This window comes from Plectropomus leopardus, chromosome 13, assembly GCF_008729295.1.
Source record: "Plectropomus leopardus isolate mb chromosome 13, YSFRI_Pleo_2.0, whole genome shotgun sequence".
Lineage (NCBI taxonomy): Eukaryota > Metazoa > Chordata > Actinopteri > Perciformes > Serranidae > Plectropomus > Plectropomus leopardus.
The window spans coordinates 12,352,218-12,377,429 of record NC_056475.1 but is presented as its reverse complement, the minus strand read 5'-3'; the positions used below and the strand labels follow the sequence as shown (position 1 = coordinate 12,377,429).

The following is a 25,212-nucleotide window of genomic DNA, read 5'->3' as shown; positions in this document are numbered from 1 at the left end:
AAAAAGCTATTAAGACCTCTCAAAAAATCTGAAAAAATGTATCTAATGAAACAAACAAGGTGTATTTTATCTTGGCTTGAATCTTCCACGTGCAATTTAATGTTGTCTGTATCAGTTTTTCTCTCATGTTCTTTTTCTTCTTGATATTGTTACATATACGATGTTAAATGTTGACTTGTAAATGCTTTAAAATTAAATGTATATCGTACAATGCACTGTTGAAGTTGAAATACGCCAAAAATATATATATAATATATATATTGATAGATATATAGATAGATAGATAGATAGATAGATATATTGCACCTTCTCTTTTTGTTTCCAGTACACTGCAAAACCAGAGGCACCGGAGGAAATGCCACGTGTACATACTGCGCATGCCCGACGAGTTTTACGTTGATCCTGCTGGGTGATCCCAACTTCCGGTGAAAGAGGAGAAGTGTCTCACACGATTACTCTGACAAGGCCTATCGTTACTTACCCGTAGGTAGTTAAACGGGGTTTCGGCGATAGCCATGGCTCTGTGATCACCATCAAGCCAGCTAATTAACTTTTTAAGAATCTGGGAGACGTCATTATAGACGCCGCTTTGACCAAACGCCACATCGTCAGAGCCACAGGTTTGAACGTTACTGCCAGCTAGTTAGCTCGCTAGCTAAAGACGCAGCTAGCTATTCGCCAACCAAGCACCTCTAAATTAGGTCCTGGTGTCTATTTCAAGATGTCAACTGCTGGGTTTAACTCTCAAAATGGGACAGGGCAGACGTATACAAATGGTGAGTAACATTTAAATATAAGTAAAGTTAGGTCAAGGCGAAGTAGCTAACAGTAGCTTACCCGCTTTACTCAGGTATTAAGCTAACATTAGCAGCAGTTCTTCTTGGACCCAGTCTCTGAGGCTATTTGCTAACTGTTAGCTAACTGTCAGCTAACTGTCTTGCTTAGTAACGCTGTAACTATAGTAAGCAAGAGTGAGCTGTCAGGTATAGTTACGCCGGGACAGCTGCCATTAATCTTGACCTGTGCTATCCTAACGACTTAAGATGTGTTAAGGCACAGTACTGTCCAAAAGTCTCAGGCCACCTTAAATTGTGTTATTTAAGCAAGGTTATAATAGTCACATATATTTATTTCTCGGAAGTCTCTTTACTAAAATACACCCAGAACATACAGGAAATAGTCATACAGTCTTAAAAACGGAACGTTTTCAGAGTAAAACAACTTCAACAGACTAAAGTTGCAAGGATTTAGTGTGACCACCCTTTACTCTTAGCATGTCTCTCTAGGGCAGACAGTATGAGATTTGTTAATCTTGTGGTTTATTTACAAGTTGCATTCAAGAAATGTCCACAGCTCAATGTTGATTATTTGAGCTTCCTTTTCATGCTAAATATTGACTTCATTCTGAAGAAGATGCCATTTTGTTCTGACTTTTTTGGTGTTTTAATGCATTGAACATGTTAGGTGTATTCTTTGTATCTTAATAAAGAAACAAGAAAAAAATATTTATATATTCTCATTACAACTTTACTAAAACAACAAATCTATGGTGACCTACGACTTTTGGACAGTACTGTACGATAACAATACTTGCCTTGCTAACTATCTATTGCTGCCTTTGGTTTCTTTCCGCTGGAAGACCAACAGGTTGAGAAACCCACAGGTCAAAAGGCAACATGACTTTTAAGACAGGTCTTGGGTTGTCCCGTCTTCTCCCAGTAAACATGATTATGATAGTGTGATCACACCCTCAATCTAGAACTTATTTGTCTCCTTCCAAACAGCTGCTCAGTTAGCCAGAACTTTTCCTGTCATGAAGAAAACATCAACTGAGCTTTGACTTATGTTTTCTTTTCTGCCTCCGTAGAGTTTTTTGTATTGCCAGCAAATAATCCCATCTGCAAGTCTATTAGTTCCCTCACTGTTGTGCAGTAGCAGGCTAAACAGCTAGGACAATTTTTGCTTTCCACGTTTTACTGTACATGTGGCAAATTGGGGAACGTCCAGATATGTTGCTGCAGAGCTTTCTCCAGACTCATCCAATTACCCTACAGCAGTTTGAGATTACTCGCACAATTCTATCGGATTTCCACGAATGCTAACGAAAAACAATCTAAGCACACTCAGTAACATCTAACAAAAGTGTGATTGTTTCAGAAGCATTTCTTATCGGTGCATGTAAAGGAGCTCTCTTGTACTATGCAGATGATGCAACTGCAGCTTGAGTTTAATACCTCAGGTGGTTTTCTAAAACTGTAGCTATATTGTATTTGGGTTAGGGTTAGGGTTAGGGTGTCTATGTCTCTTGAGTCAGATGGGTCATTGACATAAAGGATGTTAAAGGACATTGTGTTACTGACAATAGCAACATGTAATGAAAACACGTCATCACACTAGATGGGATGATGATAGTGATAATGATGATGATGATGATGATGATAATGACGATGATGGAAGTGACGAGTGTGTATAAAATGTATCTATTGTCAGACCAATACATTTCCAAATATCATATTTATTTTTCATTAACTGATGTGCATTAGGATGTTCCATATCATATTGTTCACAACAATACTGGTGTAATGTTTAATAAGATTAAAAAAAATAATATTGTGATAATGGCAGTGTTTCAGTTTGTTAGCATAATGACATTATACCATTATGCATGGCAAAAACAAGCATGGCTTAAAGCAAAATTGCTACAGAGTCTAAGTTACTGATGCTGTTTACAAACTAAAGAAATTAGAGATAATTTTTGTTCAGTTTTTGCTGAATATTTGTAGGCATTTATGCTTACCTATAAAACTATAACCTTTATTTTGTGGATTGTCTTTGTTTTTGAAATTAATATTAAAATATTTTTCAGCATTTTGTCATATCATCAAGAATATCAGTATTGTAAAAATACCCTGAAATATTTGATGTTAATTTATGGCCATATCGCCCACTTCTAATTGTAATAACATAGTATCATATGCACTCATATGTACTTTGTAGTTTTCTTACACATTCATAGTAATTACCCACTTGATGTTAATGAGGCCAATTTTTAAATTTACCTTTCAGTGGGATAATTTGTGATAGGCGCGGAGGTCTGATTCCACATCAGGCTCATCTTGATTGGACTAGAGCATTAGTTCTTTAAATTTTCCATCTCTCAGAAGGCCTAAGATTTAGGTGGACTATATTCCTTCAACTATCTTTACTCAGTGAGTTGTTTTCTTATCCCTTCTCATCCTGATGCTCACTTAGCTCCACTTCCAGTTATGTAGTACAGGACTAAGTGCATAGGAGTAAATCTGTTTGCATAAGGTAATAATTTCATGTTTAAACAGCGATATACTAGTGCCGCAATTTAAGCCCTGTTAAGCCTGTTACATTGTTATTTCGAGAACACATTTGCTGATATGAATTGTCACTATGACCCATTTTTCTCATTTTTTTCTGTCTGACTGACAAGTCGATAAATGTTTGAGATCTGCTTTTTGCTGTTGGCAAGATGTTACATCATCTATTATTTCAAAATGAATCATGTTTTGATATTTAGTTTGACACCAGGGTTCTTGGTATTGATATTCAACATTCTGGAAGTTGAGAAACAACTGACACATTTTAGTCTGGTACTCACACAATATACAATCAAAGCGTTCCTAATTGTGCAAAAGTGTCTGAGGTGATTTTCTGCTCTGGTCTGTCAAGTGAGGTCAGACCCGGCTTAGAGCCCCGCACTCACTGTCACTAGGGCAGATCATGATGAATTAAATCCAGGTAAAGAGATTAGACCCTGGGCTGTCAGTTCATTGGTCATTTGATGGATCTGAGTGGTTTTCACTTGTTGTCGTCACTACCAGTACTGTGCCATCTGTTTTTCATCTACCTTTTCAGACTGTGCTTCAGATGTAAACCCAAAGGACCTGCTCAGTTTTAAGATACTTTATCACAATCAAGCTCTTTTCAGACATTGATATCTGTAACATTGCTGGCTTCGTCTGTCGGGGAAGCTAATGGCTTGGCTTTTTGAGCTTTTAAACGGAAGGCTGCCTTACGGGAGCTTTCCATAATTGCTCTGGTCAAGTATAACTACACCATAGGCTAGAGAGGTGCAATGCTTGTTCAGATTTGGCATTTGAAACACAAGAGGGAGTACACCAGCCTGTTTTCTTCCTGCCATTGTGGCAGCACTGCCAGAGAAGAGTTTAAAAGTAAGAGTAGTTTTCAACCTGAAGCTGACATGTGAAATTGCAGCAACATGGAAGGAGTGAAGTGTATTTCTGAAAGAGCTTTAGTGTCATTTTGATGGCGAGATCTGTGTTATCTTGGGTATAGGAAATATGCATTTAATAGGGCTGTCAAATGAAACATATAAAAAAAGTTTTAATAGCAGAATTTTAATAGTTAATTGCAATTAATCACATTTTTTGATCATATGTTTTCAATCACATTATTTTGCACAACAACAGTTATAAAGTCCAAGGAAAAGCTTTTCTTATTTTCATTCAAATATCTTGAGATCAGAGGTCAAGGGACCACTGTGAAATGACCATGCTGTTGTTCAATTGCCAGAATTTATCCTTACCTTGGAACGTTTTTAGCCCCCATTCTGAGAAGGTGGGTATGGTTGGTACCTCTGGATTTCTAGCTCTTCTCTTTCTTTTACACCACTATGACACTATTATCATCAGTCTAGCTTCAAAACTCAAAGACAGGAATGTCAGCAGAAAATAAAACGCAATTAAAAAAACAAATAAATAAAATGGGCTATGAACTGACCTTAATTGCATCGGAATTAACATGTTAATGCTGACTGCCCTAGTAATAAAAAAACGTAGGCCTGTTTTGTTTTTTCAAAAATCTAGTTTCTCTAATATTTTTCTCTTTCTCTTCTCCAGGTCCTTCACAGAATCCAGTTGCCCTGCAGCAGCTGCCAGGGGTCAGCTATGGTATGACTCACCAACCCCCCTACAATCCAATGCAGGCCAAAGCTCCCGCACCTTCCGGCCCTGGACTTTACCCTTCTGGGCCATACCAGCCTGCTCCTCCAGGCAGCTCCTACCAGCCCGCACCACCACTCACTTCTTACCCAGCTCCTCCAGGCCAGTCAATGCTGACCAGGCCTCTAATTGGAACTCCACCATCCCATACCCCTCCTCAGTCTGCCAGCCCTAGCCCTGGTCCTAGGCTGCCCCCTGCACAGGCAACACCTCCCCCTCCTGCTGTGTCTTCTAGTGGCTACTACCCAAATCCCCAACAGCCACAGCCCATGGCTCCAGCATGGCAGTATAACACAGCTCCCCCACCAATGGGGCCACCCACCTCCATGAGCACACCTCCCCGCGGCCCCATGGCTAATCATGTGATCCCAGCTGCAAGCTCGACAGCACCGCCACCACCACCGTCATCGGCTGCTTACAGCTCTGCACCCCTAGCCCCTGTGTCCCATAGTGTCACCCGGCCCGCAGGTCCAGGGATGCCCCCTACGTCTCTGCACACATATACCCAGCCAGGTAGGAACACAAAGCATCCAATGATGCAGGCACTCCTTGGGTCAAATCAATAAAAGGATGACTCATTTTATTCAAGCTCAGTAGATCAGATGAGTGAACTTTATCCCATTAATTCCAGTGTATCCATTACTTAACCACTGCAATGTGTGCCTTTTAAAAACATTCAGTGTGTGTGGTTTTTTTTTTTTTTTTAGATATCCGCCACTACCCCCTTGTAATAAGCTTTTAATATCACTCTTAGTATGTCTTGTCTCTTTCCTTGTCATTGTCTTCTGTCACTGACATGATATGCATATCAAGAATGCTGATACGTTGGAGCTGGACATTGCCCTCTGTTCTTTGAACATGTTGGCTGGCTGCTGCCTCTGGCTCCCTCTCAGGCACAGAGACTCATTTACACTGAATTTGTTCAAAGTTCAAATCTGAATTTTATTGTGTCCAACGTAATTCCTGTGTAACAGTATGACGTGGCTTCTAGGACTTTAAGTCCAAATATTTGTTTCAGTTTCTGGTGAAGTTGGATTGCTTTCTACAACAATGTCTTCTGGGCATTAAATAGTTTTGATAGATGCAGGTAGAAGTTTGAATTCTTGCTTTTGGAGTTTAAGGGTTGTGTGCACTGAGAAGCTGCCGGTGTCAGAAAAAGAAAAGACCACTCATAGAAAATCTCAGTAACTCTTTATGCCAAATAGTCATCGACATTTTAGGAGGAACTGGCTTAGTTAAATGATGTGAGTGTGATGTTGGTTGTGTAATCCGTGGCCACAGTGTCTGAACAATTTGTCATAGCATTTATAAATTAACCTTGATTCTTAAAAAGCTTTATTTAATGCACTGCTTCTACTGAGAGACAGAGTTCACGTGATCATCTCAAATTTGTTGTCAGCTTGTCTCTCAGTCTTATGGTTAGATTGGCTTGAAAACTGCTGTTTACATTCAGACCCTCAACTAGAAGAGTCTGCTCGATTTTAGTGACCTTTCCCCTAGCAGCACCATCAGTGCATATCTTCCGAGTACAATGGTGACAGTGAGAGTAGCTGCTAACCAGAGAAATTATTATTAGGTCTTTGTGGAGATGTTTTTTCTCTGTCGACTGCTTTCTTGCTTTGAAATGTCACACGAGTCGTAAGCGATTCTCAAATGTCATTCATTTCTTCACCAGCCACAATAATATGTTGAACAGTTTTGGCTGTATTGGGCTGCAGAGAGCTTCATAGTGCAGTTAAAAATGGTTTTGGTCCCCAGGATTAACAGTTAAATGTTTCTGAATAAATGTAACCTGCCACAGCGTCAATATGAAATGCAAAAAAGTACCATGCCCAATCGGTTGTAAAGAGGATTATCTTTTTAGTCATTATCATGCAGCTTCATCTCAGTCTAATCTCTAATCTAATTAAGTCTTTACAACCTTGTGTCCCTGAAATTATAGATTCTTCCCTATCAATAGATAATCATTTGTCATTATGATTGGCACTATCACTATTGTATGAATAATCAACCTGTCCAGTTGTGCATGGTAATGCACCATACCTTTTTTAAGTGAACGGTGTGATTTAATAAGAAATGGTACACCTTTTTCTTTCTTTTTTTTTGTTTGATCAATAAGTTAATGAAGAGTTCGTGTGAGTTTAGACACATCTGAATCGACTGGTTCGTTAGTAGAGATGAACTTGTCTCTGTTGCTGTCACTGTTCTGACATTAGCTGGCTGTGGGTCATTGGTGCTACCAGCTGTTGTCGCCTCTAGTCAGAGCTTATAATGTTACAAGCCAGTGATGCATCCTATCTCTTCCACATGGTATTTGGCAATATCACAGAGTGCACAATGATATTGACATGATTTCTGAAGTCATAACTCTATATTCTAAATTACTTCAGTGTCAATGCAGTTTTACTGGAGATTAGGGCTGCACGATATGCATAAAAATTATATTGTGATCATTCGGACAGATATTGTTATTGCAATTTGAGTCACAGTTTTTATAAGAATATAATTTTTTTTCATTTTATGTACACAAAGGAAATATGAAAATCGTGATGCTGTGATTTGAGTCTGTACCAAATAAGCATGTCCCCTTATGTCTAGAATATAATTTGTAGGCCAAGGCATCTCTGTAGAACCACAATGATTCATTCATCCTCATCATGTGTTGTGACACATTTTACCTTTATCAAAAAATTGCAACTCCGTTGATGTAAATATTGCACACGACCATATTTGATTTTGATGACATTTCGCCTTAGCGGAGATAATGGAGGTTATGGGTTAAAGTATGTCTTTATCTCACAAGTGGATTTTAAAGAAAAATACTCAACAACAACATTGAAATATGATTTATTCTACATATCGCTTTTTCTTTCTGGGAAATTGTGACATGCATTGCTCACTTTTTTGTCACGTTTTAAGTACTAAATATATCATTAATTATTAATAAAAAAGGCTAAACATTAGCTTAACTCTATAATAAAATAGTAATGACTTTCAGTCCAAAGAAGACTCACTGTTGTTGGTGTTTTTCACCAGGCGCTGCACCTCCACCAATGACTCCCATGGCTCCCCACACATACCAACCAAGCAGACCTCCTTATGGCCCACCACCTACAGGCCCACCACCAACCATGAAACCTGCACCGCCTCCCACTGGACCCCCAATGGCCAATGCCACCTCCCCACCCCCCAAGGCAGATGGTAAGTTTTTTTTAGTTTTTTATTTTTATTTTATTTTGGCACATACATTTTAGTGCTTTGTCCTCAGGTATGACCACCCACGTAGACAGCAACACATTAATAGTGCCACATCCAAAATTCTTTACACTTTACAGCATCACTTTATTTATTTATTTACATTTTACATTGTCTAGTTTGTCTTGAGTGGCCTTTGGCCTAGTCCACAAATGCACAGGTATTTTTGAACATAGCTTTTTTGCCTTTCATCCATGTGCAAACTGCATTTAAGTTTGAAAATTAACCTTTTGTAAAATTAAAAACTCTGTTTGCAGTGTTGGCATGTAGACAGGAAAAACAAAGTTTTTGGCTTGTGACATCAGAGTCTCTGCTGTTATCTGCTTTTGTGAAGCACCACAAATGAGGTGACATCTTGTGCAATGCTAGAGGTGATCAACAAACAGCTGGCTCTAACATCTTAAGCAGGACTTTTTACATGTTACACATAAATGTTCAGTTACTCCTCCACGATGTTGAGGAGCAGAGGCATCAGAGTGTGCTACAGAGGTCACTGCTCGAGGCCGTTTTCCAGTAATAATGCCAGGCTTCTGTTTGACCAAAACCTTCTTGTGGCTAGCATGGCTTTAGGTTTAGGGCTATATTGCCATCTGTTGAGTTGCATACCCATGCACTGTTTTTTTTTAAATAGTGCATGGATGGTATTTTTGTTTTTGAGAATGAAGGAGGAAAACCCCATTTTTAAAAATACTCATATATGTGTGGACTAGGCCCTAGAGGAGCCAGTGGCCTGGTATGAACTCAACAAGACGAGACTTGTAATATATTTTGAAAGTGCTTGAATCAAGTGTGCTGACAAAAAAGGAAGTGGAGCTGGTTTTTCCATGTGATAATGTGACTAGTCCCTTCAGTAGAGTTAATATTTCAGACTGATTGCAGATGGATGGCTATAAAGTACTGTGCACAAGTCTTTGGCCATCATAGATTTGTTGTTTTAAGATAAGATACAAAGAATACAAAGAATATGTACACTGCATTAAAACACAGAAATACTCAGAACTAAATGGCTTCTTCAGGGCAAAGTCAATATTTAGTGTGACCCCCCTTTACGCGTAGCACCTCTTGACTTTCACGAGGTTCACAACACTGCTTCTATAATTTTCAGATCTTGACTCTGTGGAGGCCACTCCATCACTGTCAGTGTTTTATCTGCCTTTTTTTTCGCCAAATATGATTTCAGTGTATTAGCAGTGTGCTTAGGATCATTATCATGCTGAAAAGGAAACCCATTTCCAATCAGAGGTTTTCCAGAAGGAAGGGCATGGTGTATTAAAATGTGTCAGTACTTTTCAGCATTCATGAAGACGTGCTAAGTGGAAAGGGAGGACACACTAAATAGTTGTGACTTTAGCCTGTTGACGTTGTTTTTTTTTTTTCTGAAATATTTGTGTTTTTAATACTGTATACATATTTTCCTTTATGTTCTGGTTGTGTTTTAGTAAAGAGACTACTGAGAAATAAATATGTATGATCATTATAACCTTGCTAAAATTACAAAATCTAAGGTGGCTTGAGACTTTTGCTAAGTACTCTTTGTTAGAACCAGGTGTTAACTAAGTGTTTAAGTTGTGGAAACATTGATAGTCAAAGTCAGAGCAGCACAACGTTCTCATAATCATAATCGCAATGATGTCAGTGATGAGTAACTGTATGTCCTTTTATAAACCAGCCATATTTGTTCTGATCATCATCTGTTGTTTCCCTTCCCTCCTTCTTCTACATGCCAGCTCAGTGTGGGGGTGCTGTTAACAGCACTCTTCCCCCCACTGAGCCCGACTGCCAGGAGGGAGATATTGAATGTCCAGGTGTGGCCATTTCTGTCAGTAGCTGTTAGTGTCAGTGCTATTGCACCCATCCTGTCCACTTTATGCTGTTGTTCATTGTATCTGGGGATGCACTAGTTATTTTCTTACGTCCCTGTAATTGATGTTGAGCTCTACAGAATCAGCCAATACAGAACTCCAATCTGTTGGCTGGGTGTCAGTGCTGCTTTAGCCCAGTTTTTTGGGGTTTTTTTTATTAGTGCGTCCCTGCTAACATATTTCCTGTCAGTCGTTTGTTTGCCTCTGTCTGTTCCCACCATATCTCCCATACAACCTTTATATAAACATCTTAGAAGCACCAAAGTACAAATATTTCTTTACAACACCATGCATTCCCATCATCAGCTTCATCATTAGTATTGTTTTGCCTCATCACTCTTTCGTGTCCATCTTATGTGTATCTTTTACTGTAGATCAGATCTTTCCATATCCATCGCCTGTGATTAGCACACTGGGATAGAAATAGCAAAGAGTGTCACTAAAATTATTCACTTCACATCTGTGTTTGTTTTGAAACAGGAACTGCGGCTGGCAATGGCCCACAAGCGCCAAACAGCTATAATCATGTTGACAACAAAATGGGTAAGGCCATTTTCTGCCACTTATTATATTCCTTTCACACCAGCCTCATGTACAGTCGAGGTTTATTAAGCAGGGTTTCAAAGATGCCACACACTTGTAGTGAATGGGAAAATGGTCCTCTTTCAATTCACGTCACGCTATTGATGAAGGCACAGCATTTCTAAAGGTGTTTATTTTACGTAAATTTTTTGACAACCTTTGAAAGTAGATCCCTTCTTCACTACTCTTAACACTTACAAATTATGACCTTTTACATTGATTTTTCTGTACTAATTACAAAATACAAAATGTCACAGGAGTAAAGCTTCCACAAAGTTAACTTTTTCAGTAATCAATGCTGCTCAGTGGGTTTGACTTCTTAATTAAACTGAACTAATTTCTGTACTCTTTTCTTCCATAGCTGGCCTGCCCCAACCCGGACCACCTGGTCGGCACCTGGGCCACTACCCTTCCCTCCCACCAGGGTACCAGAACACCTCTGCTCCTCACAACACCACCTCCCCCATGCACCCTGCAATGCAGGCCGCCACTCAGCCTTATACTCAAGCACCTCAGCCATACCAGCAGGTGAGTCTCGGCCGTGCACTGACTGATTTCTGCTGGAGCCTTCCAAATAAACTGCTTGTTTGCTCAGTGTTAATGGGTGTGGAACGATGTGCTCCGGCATTTTTCTGTCACACATTTGCTTTTCACAGAGTACACAGGCAAAACTCCTGTCTGCTCACAGTATATTGAAACATCAGGCAAGCACTGAGGAAAAAAATCCAAGCACTTGTAGAAGCAAAGTCGATGAAATAATAAGAAGTTAATGCATCAGTATCACAGAAGCTACATACCTCATTTGTTGTGTAATATCCTTGCACTGTTTTCAGAACTAAAACACACACATTTTTAAGTTTATACCAGCAAATTATTTATTTTAGCTTAACACATTGGTTTTCTGATAAATCAGACTGATTATTTCTTTGTAACTTAATTGATGGTAGTCAGTGTCATCCATAACTATAAAGATTTTGTAAACATTACATTTTATTGACAATGACAAGATGAAATGCTGGAGGAAATATTAAATCTTTGTGATGTTTTGGCTTTAAGGAGGTCAGAATTGGAGGCATTGAACATCTGCAGATATTAATGATATGCTTAATGATTTGGCTGTGGCTGTCGTAAGTTTTTGGTAAATAGATCAGCTGAATAGCTTGTCGTCCCTCCCTCTCAGCCACCTGGTGGCCCAGGGCCAGCCCAACTGAGCCCGTCCCTGGCAGCCATGAGCCTCCAGTCCAGCACCCCAGAGGCCCTGAGAGTGGTCAACCTGCTGCAGGAGAGGAACCTGCTGCCACCAGGTGCAATCCCTGCCCCAACACCCTGCCTCCCACAGGACCTGCAGAAGATCAACTGCAACCCAGAGTAAGCCATGGCAGACTTCTATTGATAGCATGTGTATATATATATATATTGTTTTTTTTCTTTAAAACCGACTTACTGTGATACTAAGTGTTTATAGTTCAAGTTCTTAACTATTGTATGCCATGTAATTTTGTGGAAAGAAAATTATTAAATGCACCTGAAGTGGGACTTTTTGCGTTTTATCATAGATCAGCATGAGCATGTATTTTTCCTGCATGTTTCTTTGCAAGTTTTTAGATCCTGCAGGGCTACATTGGTCCTGGAAAACATTTTTATAGCATGTGAAATATTGAGGTCAACATCATCTGATGGTGCTGTTGAAGTACTATAAACTTCTGTGTTTGCGTGTATCTCCAGGGTTTTTCGTTCTACTCTGACCAGCATCCCTCAGACTCAGTCACTGCTCAATAAAGCCAAGATGCCGCTGGGCTTGCTGCTCCACCCCTTCAAAGACCTCTCGGTAACACCTCAGTTCAATATTTAATGTGCACACACGTCAGTCATTGCATTAACATCAACTTAAATAACGTTGTAACTATTGGCTCTCTATTATAGCCTTGTTTCTGAGATGTCATGTCAACATGAAACCTATTTTACTGAGTTGTGGTCATACAACGTCATACTTTCAGTCCCAGTGACGTCCCTGTTGCTGCCTTATATAAGGGACTTTAATCTGTATTTGCTGTATTGCATTAATGCATAGGAAGATGATGCCAGGAGAAACTAGTATATGTGTTCATCTATTGCAGAGAAAGTTTAAAAAATCATCTACAGCCTCATCCTCAGTTATTTTCCTTAGATTTTGATAAGATAAGTGCATCAGACTTGTAGTGATTAAATGCTGATAATCTTCCAAACACTTTACTTCAGAATGAGATTTGACTTGATACTCCTCTGGGCAAAATCTGTCAGAATGAATTCACAATGGTTCGCGTGTTAATTGAGGACACAGGAAAGAGAGCTGTACCCCAGCTTAGACAGCAACAAGACTGTCTTTATGGAAACGAGTTACAAGAAAATTATATTGCCGGGAGACATTTTTCACATGGTTTGCTTTTGCTCCGTGGTTTTTCTTGCAGCAGCTTCCTGTGGTGACATCCAGCACCATCGTCCGATGTAGGTCCTGCAGAACTTACATCAATCCCTTTGTCTCTTTCTTGGACCAGAGGAGGTGGAAGTGCAACCTGTGCTATCGGGTCAATGATGGTAAGAACAGGGGAGGAGTGATGTCATGTGAAAGAACCACTGTTAGTGAACACCAGAGCAGATCGACAAGTTTCCAAAATGATATAGCCTAGCTACGGTTCACTGGACAAAATGGCAAAGCAAAATTCTTTTAAATTTTCAGGAACAGGTTGTGATGACCTTAAGTATTCTATAATGAAGCTTCTGCATTTATTATGTAACATTCACTTGAAACATTTTGGGGATTATATCAACATTAATAGCCAGCTACTTTTCTGAGTTAGCTAAGATGTGGACAAACTTAGGTATTTGTTGTCTTATTGGGTTTTTTTGTATGAATACCAGAGAAAGGGCCCTGAACCAGACACTGAATTTCAGGGAAGGCTGGTTCAGTAACAGGAGAAAATTGTGTTTTAATTATTCCACGTGGACTAGGAGCTGCAAATGAAGACTTGCAGAGCTGTTATCTTTTATTAAATTCAAGTCAGTTATCACTCTGTGGTCAAATATGACTCTTGGTCAAAGCTCTTGCTTCTAATTCATTGTTTTTACTTTGTTGAAGACAGTTCCGGAAATGTATCTATGCTTTTGCATTAGTATCTGGATATTATTTATAATATTTTCCTGTGTGTGAAGGTTGTATCAGCCTGTTCATGTTAAAAGAAAAAGAAGATATCTATTTGTTACATGACTATTATATTGGTGATTGCATAAAGATATAAAAATAGTCACATGAATGGATCCATTTTTTTAGTTAGACAATAACTTTAAGTAAGAAGTTTGCATACATGTACAACCCCAATATATGTTTCCACCTTTTTGACTGTGGAATAATAAATATCAATATTTTGGTCTTAGTGATAATACTTCCCACATACTTACCTTAATATTCAAGACTGAGAATTGTTACACACACAAAATACATTGTATAGATTTTAATATTTAACCTCACAAGATATTTTTGTGTCTTTATGTAGTTCCAGAGGAGTTCATGTACAACCCAGTCAGCAGATCATATGGAGAGCCACACAAAAGACCTGAGGTCCAAAATGCCACCATCGAATTCATTGCTCCTTCAGAGTACATGGTAGGTTTCAACAGCTTTATTGACATCAGTCCTTTTTAGGGTCTGAATGGTTATGTGCAAGCTCACTTTATTATAAATGAATAGCTCTTTTATTTATATGTATTAGTGCCTATGTAGTGCTTTCTGACCAAACTAAATTAGACATTTTTTAAAAACTTAATTACATGTTTGAAATGTGTACAGAAATCTGTGCGTGTGAGTATGATGATTTGTTTTGTTATTGACCTTGTGTTACATCTCATGTGTGTGCCCCAATTTACCCAGCTGAGGCCACCACAGCCTGCTGTTTACCTGTTCGTGCTTGACGTATCCCACAATGCAGTGGAGACAGGCTACCTGAATGTGTTCTGCCAGTCACTGCTGGACAACATCAACTCGTACGTTCAACATTAAATTTCCACTTGTTAGATGTTGGAAAGACAGCAGGGCCTTTTTGTAATTTCCTGTTGTGCCTTTAAACTGTACAGAGGGGGTCGATGAAGGTATTTCACAGTTAAGAAACACACTAGCTTTCTGCCAAAAAATGGCAAAATAAAGGGAAATAGTTTTTTTCATTACTGCAGTTATGTAAAGTAATATAATTCAACAGAGGCAGCATAACTTCATAATCTAATGGTAAAGCAGGGCTTTGTAAACAAAGATAAAAATAAGTATTCCCTGTTGCCTGTGTGCTAGCTTTATTTAATTGTGTGTGTGTGTGTGTGTGTGTGTGTGTGTGTGTGTGTGTGTGTGTGTGTGTGTGTGTGTGTGTGTGTGTGTGTGTGTGTGTGTGTGTGTCTCTGCCTGCGTGTGTCCCAGACTCCCTGGAGACTCTCGGACAAAGGTAGGCTTCATCACCTTTGACAGCACCATCCACTTCTACAACCTCCAGGAGGGACTTTCTCAGCCTCAAATGCTCATCGTGTCTGACATCGAAGGTGAGACACAGCTAACAGCAAAGGCCACACAGGCTTTACTACGGCAACATGACACCAGCAGTGTGCAAACTTACAGCAGATGTATAAAACTAAGAAATATATCAAGAGATCACAAAACTGCTTTTTTGGCGTGGACTGTTAACTTCTGCTTTGGTTAAAACTTCTGTGAAATGTTTCTAACATTTAGCTGGATCCAAATATCTACATGTCAGAGGTACTAGTGAAAAATCACCAAGATTATATTTTATTTTACTTTATTTTTCAAATCTAATTATGTCAAGTTAGCTGCATTAGAAATGGCTCTGTTTTATGTTATTTAAATGAAATACTTCATGGTAGCTGCACTATTAAAAATTAGTCCCATTACTTTTATATCAGCATGTATATGTCTGCATTATATTTGTTTAAATAATAGCTTTTGTGCTCCACAGATATATTTTTACCAACACCAGACAGCCTTCTAGTAAACCTCAATGAATGCAAAGAGGTAAGAAATGCACCATAACTTAAAGCTATGTTTATTGAATCTTACAAACATAACAGTCCAGGACCTTCTCATTTTGTCACATCAAGTCGTGTTTTTACATTTTTGGGCACAGTGTAGGAATTAATATGAACTCTCCCTGTGCTTGTTTCTCAGCTTGTGCAGGATCTGCTGAAGAGCCTGCCAACTTTATTTCAGAAGACCATGGAGACACAGTCTGCACTGGGGTCAGCTCTGCAGGCAGCCTTCAAGCTGCTGTCGCCCACCGGAGGGCGCATGTCTATCTTTCAGACCCAGCTGCCTAGCCTCGGTGTGGGGGCACTCCAGTCCAGAGAAGACCCCAACCAACGGGCATCTGCCAAGGTAAAAGAGATGTGTTGGGGGTCAAACATAGGATTACAGAGCTGTATACCCAACAGTAGCATTATGTTACTTGAAAACACCAGATGTCACAGAAGATATTTTCATAAAATAGAATTACAAATGCTCATTATAGTAGGATCATGCCGATTATATTTATATAAGGGCAGTGTGCATGACAGAATAATGGAAATTTCACAAAACAAAAAGAAGAGATGAAATAATTCATCCTTGTTTTTCTCTTGAACTGTGTTGCTGATAGCAGTTTATGAGCAGACCGGCTAAAAAGGCTTTTTTGAATTTCTGATGGAGAGTATCAAAGACAGTATTATTATCAGTTGCTTCAATGTCACAAGAATTAACCCATTTAGGGTTTTACTAACAGCAGTTTTATCATTAGCCACCATTCATGTACTGAATTTTGAGGACTATATCAGACAAGGAAAGTCAGAATTCTCTGTGGAAGTAATACTCGTAGCACAAAAAATATACGTGATTTTGTTTTGGTAAATGCTTCTTTCACACTCTTATGGAAATTAAAGTCAGACTTTTGACTGCCCTGTAAAATAACACTGACCTAGTTCATGTCATGAAAGCGTTATGATACAATGGGAAGTCATGGAAAAGTTACTGATTTTTTACATTTTTATTTCAGGGCAGAATCTCCTAATTATATCTTGAAAACTGTCTTATGATTTTAGCTTATTTTTGGTAGTCACGTTACCTTTCTGATTTTGAGCCCTCTTGTGTGTTTTCTGTCAGGACATCCAGCACTTATCCCCGGCGACAGACTTCTACAAGAAGCTGGCTCTGGACTGCTCTGGCCAGCAGGTGGCGGTTGACTTGTTCCTGCTCAGCTCTCGATACTGCGACCTGGCATCGCTAGGTAAGTCCTGCGCTAAATGGATCAGAGTGGGTGAATTGAGATAGAGAGACGGTTTACTTTATTTTTTATTGTTTACCTGTGTAGTGCACAATAGAGAATACTTTAATGTGATTTTGATCATTCAGGTTTTGTCAGGAGAGTCAAGTGTATAATGTAGTTTCTGGTTGTTAAGTTTTGCTCATATTAAAAAAGGGTAAAATCATTTTACATTCAAAGTTTATGGAGCAATATAATGATTTGTATTTATTATGGTGTGGCTTTATTTAGCCACCATGGGCACTATTGTCCAAATAAATACAAAAACCTCGGGAAAGAAAAGTATTGCAAATGTAGTGGTCAAAACTAGTGCTCGAAAATACCAACTTTTTTTCTAGATTTTATTTTACCAAGTGCTAAAAAGCAAAAAGTAATATATATATATATATATATATATAATTTGTGATCAACTATGGCAAAAGAAACGGATAAAGATAAAGAATAAAGAAACGTGATTTGGAAAATACCAGATGCAAACACAGACCAGTGTGTGGGGGAAATGGGTGTGACATTTCACATTTTTGTCTTGTAAAAAATAAGACACTTAGCATCTCTCCTCTTTGGGTTGCCTCTCTCTTTCAGGCTGCATATCCAGATACTCTGCAGGGAGCGTTTACTACTACCCCTCCTACCACCACCAGCACAATCCCGCTCAGGTGGAGTGCTTCCAGAAGGATCTGAAGAGATACCTAACGAGGAAGATCGGCTTTGAGGCCGTCATGAGGATACGCTGCACCAAAGGTCTGCTGGAACAACAGCTGCTGCTTGGTTGAACTTTGACCTGAATATGTGTTCAAAGATGATTTTCAGAATTTCAAGTTTTGGGAAATGTTTAATCTTTCATCAATTCTGATTAGTAAATACAACTGGAAAGGAAACCCCTGAGTTTCCATTTCATCATGAATTTTGCAGTATTGTTTTAGGATTGAGTTATGTGACATCTTCCCTGTAGATTGATTTTTCTCTCTCTCTCTCTCTTTTTCTCTCTTTTTCTGCAGGTCTATCCATCCACACGTTCCACGGAAACTTCTTTGTGCGCTCTACAGATTTGTTGTCCCTTCCCAACGTGAATCCAGACGCCGGCTTTGCGGTTCAAATGTCCATCGAGGAAAATCTAGACGACATGCAAGTCGTCTCATTCCAGGCCGCGCTGCTTTACACGTCCAGCAAAGGTACACACACACACACACACACACACACACACACACACACACACAAACACAAACATACCTAGCCAGGGTTGTTTTGTTTTGTTTTTTTCAAAGCCATTGTCCAAAATTGGAATAATTACAGTAATCTCTGACTATTTTGTTTAAATAACGTGTTTTCTCTCACAGGCGAGAGGAGGATCCGTGTCCACACCTTGTGTCTCCCTGTGGTCAATTCTCTGTCGGACATCTTTGCAGGTGCTGATGTTCAAGCCATCTCTGGACTTCTGGCTTGCATGGGTAGGTACTAAACTATCAAACACCTTATTAAGATTCCCTCCTGAAGTATTTTTCAGGGTTCGGAAAACCTGGGAAAGTCATGGAATTTAACAGTCACATTTTCCAGGCCTGGAAAAGTCATGGAATTAGTAAAAACTTTTGAGAGTTGTGAATAAGTCATGAAATGTTGTTGTGTGTAATGCAATTGTTACATATATCTTCTGTGGATAAGCATCAACATAATGTAACAGCAAATTTACTTTCTGAAGCTGATGACCTGGTGTAGCTCTAATATGCGTCAAAATGTGAGATTGTTTTGTTAACCATCACATTTTTCTCATCTTTTCCCTTCTTTCTTTCTTAACCTTCATTTATGTCAGCTAGCTGAAATTATGTTAAAATAGAGTTTAAATCTGATAACTGAAAAATACCAGGCAACTTAAGCAAGAATTTATTTTTTAATGATCAGTCCTTTAAAAGTCATAGAAAAGTTTTTGATACTTTGTACATAGAAATATTGTACAATTTTAATTTGTACAATTAAAATATTCTGCATGAAATATATATATATTTTTTTTACAAAGTCTTACAATCTCTCTCCCTTATTTCAAAGTAAGAATCTATGAATATGCAGAAATTGTTCATTTAAAATTTCTACATCACACGTGCATAACGATTGCTTAAAAACTATTTGTTATGTCAAAAAGACACGCTCATACATGGGAATGATTAACTCAGATTTTCAGTTAGAGAGAATCGGTCCCCTTTGAGCAAACAAATATGAAAACAAATTGAGAAGCAAGTTGTTCTGATGCTGTGCACAGTAATTGAATGCCATTTTGACTTAAGTACGATAGCCTCTATATTCTTACCCCGAATTTTACAAATTTTGTATCAAATATCCTTTAATTTATTTAATCAGTTTAAGCAGCAGTAATGCTCCCCCGGTGTTTACTGTAACTCTATTTGAGTTTACAACTTACAGCTGTTTTCTTCCCTGCGTGTAGTAACTTTAAGCAGGAATGTGATGATAAAGTAAAAACATGCAGATTTCAGTTTTGTGTTTGATGCCTGTGATCATTTTCTGGGTACTTGATTACATCACATGAAGTCGTGTGTGTGTGTGTGTGTGTGTGTGTGTGTGTGTGTGTGTGTGTGTGTGTGTGTGTGTGTGTGTGTGTGTGTGTGTGTGTGTGTGTGTGTGTGTGCTAGTGTGTGTGTGTGTGTGTGTGTGTGTGTGTGTGTGTGTGTGTGTAATATGGATAAACTTGGATTTGTATAAAGCATCACTCACACAAATTGTTCTTTGTTGTTGCACTAAATAGTCTTTTGATTGGCCAGATACAAAATCACTGCAGGGGTTTCATCCACTTCACCGTTATTAGCACTGACAGATGGAGATGAGTGGCAGCAGCTGTGGTCACCTAGCAACGGTCGCATACTGAGCAGTCAGATCTGTGCTGGCTCATCTTGCAGTCACCTAGAGAGCAGATGCTGATGTTTTTGTTTTCTTCAGAATATGGCACAGAATGGTTCTGCCGCTGTTTTTGTGCCTTACTTCAACTGAGAGTCCACAGTTTTTCTAAACTGCTGCTTAATGTGCACAATTGTACAGATCTTAAAGTCACATTGCAGTTTTAAAAACACTTTAATGTACACTACTTACTGTACAACACGTCTTACAATTATCAGAAATTCATAAATCACATTTTGTCAAACTCCAAGGACAAGAATACACTTCTACACTCAATTTTTTTTAGAAATTTTTAAAAATCAAACCTGCACCATATTGATTTAACGTCAAACTTTTTGGGTGATTATGTGGCATAAGCGTTGGGATGCAAACAATATCCAAGCATTCATACAATCTCAGATTATTTTACAATTCCCTCTACACTGTTAACAACATGGTTAGAATTCCTCCATAGATTTCCCAAGAACCCCAGAGTAGCAACCTCATAAATGTATACACAAAAACAGTGTTCAGATTGTAAACTTCATGACCTCTCCCTCAACTCAAATACATTGAATTACAGAACTGAAAAACTATAGAAATGTTGTGTCTTTCTCGTCTGTGTCTCTCTAAGTCTCACCTAGAGCAGATATAGTGTTTCTCAAATTATTCAGATTTTGTTTCCAGAAAAATGAGAAAAATTCCATATAAAAATTGGTGGCCTGTTTTTATCGCTGTCATTTAAGTATTTCCCAGTGGGGGCTGCCATAGTCAGACATTTTAAAATCCAACACATGGCAATTTGAAAGAAAAAGATTCCTCCTCTTGACAGCTGCTGATGTGTCCCCCTCTCTCTCCAGCTGTAGACCGCTCAGTAACAGCCAGTCTGAGTGACGCCAGAGATGCGATGACCAATGCTGCCATTGACTCGCTGACGTCGTATCGGCAGTCTGTGTTGACCATCCAGCAGCCCGGCTTGCTCACCCCGGCCTGCCTCAGACTCTTCCCCCTCTTCATCCTTGCTCTGCTCAAACAGGTCAGCTTCTTTTCCCGAAAGTGCAGTCATTACACAGCATCTGCTCTGTGGACTAACAGTACACTTAAAACAACTTAAATTTAGCTTGTTAAGAGTCAGTTTACTAGTACAATTAAAACAGAACGGTCAAATTTAATTGTTTAGCATTTTTCAGCACTTACAAAACTAGTTTTACTCCCAAATCACTATTGAGCCCTTATTGATCCATTTTCACGTTTGTGTTTGCATCATGCAGAGAGCTTTCAGGACGGGCACCAGCACCAGGCTGGATGACCGGGTGTTTGCTATGTGTCAGCTGAAGTACCAGCCGCTGGCCTACGCAATGCTGATGATCCACCCTGCTCTGTACCGTGTTGACAATCTGACGGATGAGGTGAGGAGGGTGAAATTTCCTCTGAGATTTCTGTGCATGAAGTGGTGAAAAAAAGTAGTGAACCTGGATATAGTTGACTTGAAAAACATTATTTATGCAGTCTCTGTTGTTGAGGGTTTTTTTTCTTGTTTTTTTAAAGCCGTGGGCTGAACCTCAGCAGTCATCCCAGTATTTTCCACTGTTATTTTAAATGTCTCCTTGTTGCCAAGTAATAATCTCTTATCTTCCGTTTCCTGCATCCTCAGGGAGCTTTGAACATCAATGAGCGGACCATCCCTCAGCCCAGAGTGCTGCAGCTGTCTGTGGAGAAGCTCAGCAGGGAAGGAGCTTTCCTCATGGATGCTGGAACGGTACAAGTCTTTAAGCCGTGGTTTTAGTAATAAGCAGTCATAACAAGCTAACAAAAATTCAAAGCTGATGTCTCAAACCTGGCTAAATTCTGCCCTAAGATGAACTCCTAAGATGAAAGCTTCTCTTTGTATTTGTGGGTTATAGTATGTGAATAGGGCGGTTATAGTCTCATAGTCAGAATGAGTGATAACTTGTTCTGAAGAAGTAAAAACAAACATTTTGTGCATTTCCTCTACAAATACATTTTGGGCTGTTAACACTTCTAGTGGTTTCATAATCTGACTCTGTGCCTGTGTGACAGTTAAACATTGGTACAAAGAGGCAGCTCTGTGATGAAGCCTTACTGTTGCTGATGGACCATGACATTACCATTGACAGAAACATTTCTGCAACACACTGGAGAAGAGTGTGTAAAATTAACATTTTACACAATGAAGTAGCACAGTTATCCAGTGTGGCTTTAAATTAAAAGAGCCTCAGTTTCTATTTTGTTTATGTCACACAGGAATGAGATGGCAAAGTTCTCACAGTGATAGCGCTCAGTTACTTCAAGGCTTACTTTTGTTATGCCCTCCAGTCGTAAGCCTGATCATGCGTTTGTTCGTGAGTGTGTGTGTAGCTGTTTTTCTTCAGCTAAACTCACAAACTACTGGACCAGTCAGCCTAATATTTTGTGATTGTATCCTCAAGGACCTCTCAGTTTGTGGTGATTTAAAGTTGTTGAAAAATGTGTTTTATTGTTTTATACCATCATTGACTGCTGATTCCTCACTCCTCTTAAGCGGACAGTAGACACCACAAGTCATCATTGAAATGGCTTTGCAAAAACATAGAATATGTTTGGAAGTTGTCTCAGTGAAAAACAGCAAGCCGATAGTTGTTGTTGTTGCAGGCCACATTTTGACCTTTGTCTTGGTCCAAAACTTACATCCATAGAAAAGTCTGGTCTTATTTTGAAGTGAAGCCAGGAGGGACAACTCCCCTTGGCGTAGCTGAGCCACCTGCATTGTCTAGAGTTATTGTGATCAATAATGTAGTTCTGAGTTTATATTTCATTTATAAAATATTGTTTTCCAAAAGGTGATGTATCTGTGGATCGGACGGAACTGCCAGCCCAACTTCCTCACACAAGTCCTGGGAGTTCCCAGCTACGCTGCCGTGCCTGATAACCTGGTAGGAAAGCTCATGTTTACTAAGATTTTCCAACAAATTGTCTTGAGGGTGACTTAATGGTCACACCTGTTGACTCACATACAGGACAGCTACAGTTGCACTCATTGCATCCTCCTCCCACTCTCTCCTCTCACAGTATCTGCTCCCAGAGCTGGACACTGCCGAGTCGCAGAGAACCAGAGCTTTCATCGGATGGCTCCGAGACCAGAGGCCGTTCTTTCCCTCCCTGCACGTCATCAGGTGGGCAACAAAATTACATCCTGTATGAGAGAGTAAAGAATTAAGTTTGAATAGTGTAAGGAAATTAAAGCCAACCAACAGCTGCAGGTAGATTTCAATCTTAGCAGTTAATATACTGTCCTTTTAAGGTCACCTTCTGTTCCATCGAACTAACCCTGGAAAACCGTGTTGGCTGATAAAATCTTGAAAATTGTGTCTGAACAGATCAATTCACACGGTAGCTGGCAAAAAAACGGACAGTCTGAAAACTGAGCAGTAGTGAAGTTACTTATGAGCTTTTGTTTAACTGAAACAGAATTCAGATTCTTTTTTAAAGAAAAATCAGTAACAAAGAAAACTACTAAAGGCTGCAAAAGTAGTCCAGTAGATTTAAAAAGGGGAGAAAATTCCAGTTTGTAAGTGTGCAAAAGTTTTCATAATTAAACCAATCTCTTGAATTTTGTCTGCCAGCACTTTTAAAAATTGAACAACTACATCTGACTTCCCCTGACTTTTTTCTTTCACTCTTAACCCTTTGACTCTCAGGGACGAGAGCCAGCTGAAGCCCACCTTTATGCAGAACATGATCGAGGACCGAACAGAGTCGGCCCTGTCATACTACGAGTTCCTGCTTCACCTCCAACAGCAAATCTCCAAATAATTTTCAGTGGGTCTGTGGAGAAGAGGGAACACTGACACGAGGACATGCATAAGCGTATGTGTGTGTGTATGTATGTACATGATGTGTGTGTGTGTGGCTGTGTGTGTATATGTTTGAAAGCAGTGGGAGTCAGACTCAAGGATGCCTCTTGCTTCCTCTCCAGCTGTGGCCCACCATCTCTCTGAGGAAAAGCTGAACTGATGTGAAATGTCACTAAAATCAAAATATGTGACAGACATTGCGAGGACAGAGAGACAAAGAATCTATTCTGATGCTTATTTGACACTTTTTAACCAGCTGAAGCTTTGCATTGGAAGAAGAAGAAGAAAAAAAAAGCAAGAAATCCAAGATGATGATGGTGATTATATATGTCAGTGATCGAATGAATCAGTGTTTATTCTCATAGAACAATGCTGTCTAACTGAGGTATCGTTCAGATACAGTCCAGGCAAACTGATGTGTAAAGTGTTTTTGTTCCAAAAGCACAGTCGTCTTTACTAAAACAAGTCAAATGTATGTTTGTATGTGTGCTTAAGACTAGGTTTGTGAGGAAGGGTTAGTATGTCTGCGCTCAAAGACTGTTATTGAGTGTCACCAGGAGTATTTGTACACAGAACACCTGAGCTCTAACAACACTCTTAATATTGTACCTGAAGGACAGAACGTGTGCTTTTTTTATTTCCCAGTCATTATAATTGTGTGTCGAACAAATCTGTAGACTCTGTTGTAAAAGGCAGGAATGTTGAAGGTGTTTGAAGGTGGATCGACCTTGCCGTCATCGCTGCCTTGAATGTGTGGACTCGGCAGTGGAAAGTCTTTTTCGTTGGTCTGATCTGTCCTTCAGAAACTCTCTGTCATCCTCTCTATCTCTGGACATTCAGAACACCCCTGATGACATCGCTGTTCTGTTTGTTTCTTTTTTTGTTTCCGATTATCTAATAATTTATAAGACTCCCTATCTGATTAAATTCTATAATTGCCTTGTATGGGAAGTCACTTTTTATTATTAAACCTCTGTTTAAATACAGACTCTATATATGAAATATTTTAATATAATAGGATATGGGAAATTCTTTAACACAGACATAACAAAGCCATTGTGATCTTTTAATCATGCTTATTGATACTTGTATATTGAAAAAGACTGCGTTATATAAAGGTGAAGAAATGCTGATGATTTTAGTATAAACATTAAGGTGAAATGACGCTAAGGAAATAAAATGTTTGGGACTTTTTAAATGTAGTGTTGTGTGCTGGTGGGTGAACAGTGTTTATTTCAATGGAAGCAAAGACCAGGAAACAGAATATGGACCAATAATAGTCAAGTTTTCTCTTGACTCAGCATGAATTGAAAGTTTTTTTGATTTGGTCTGATTTCATACAGTTTGTAATCTATGTATTATAAAAGCAAAAATGTATTTAGAACGGACAAATATGTTTTGGTCTTCTTGCACAAAATTATCTTAAAAGAAAAAACTGATAAATACAAATAGCCTGTGTTTGTAC

General features: G+C 39.0%; 1 protein-coding gene across 2 annotated transcripts; it reads left to right on the top strand.

Moving 5' to 3' along the window:
- Nucleotides 1–420: 420 nt before the first annotated feature.
- Nucleotides 421–24,945, top strand: sec24a (SEC24 homolog A, COPII coat complex component). Of its 2 annotated transcripts, none has more exons than XM_042498866.1 (23): nucleotides 421–776; nucleotides 4,890–5,504; nucleotides 8,028–8,192; nucleotides 10,589–10,651; nucleotides 11,052–11,218; nucleotides 11,871–12,058; nucleotides 12,416–12,518; nucleotides 13,141–13,264; nucleotides 14,221–14,330; nucleotides 14,595–14,707; nucleotides 15,129–15,247; nucleotides 15,679–15,734; nucleotides 15,888–16,094; nucleotides 16,854–16,977; nucleotides 17,596–17,754; nucleotides 18,012–18,185; nucleotides 18,351–18,461; nucleotides 20,754–20,929; nucleotides 21,165–21,302; nucleotides 21,548–21,652; nucleotides 22,734–22,826; nucleotides 22,963–23,066; nucleotides 23,592–24,945. In XM_042498866.1, the coding sequence occupies exons 1-23, from the start codon at nucleotides 722–724 to the stop codon at nucleotides 23,704–23,706; spliced, it is 3,384 nt and encodes a 1,127-aa protein (XP_042354800.1). In that variant the 5' UTR covers nucleotides 421–721; the 3' UTR covers nucleotides 23,707–24,945. The 2 variants fall into 2 exon arrangements, with proteins under 2 accessions (XP_042354800.1, XP_042354799.1); XM_042498865.1 differs by having other exon boundaries at nucleotides 13,138–13,264.
- The last annotated feature ends 267 nt before the right edge of the window (nucleotides 24,946–25,212 follow it).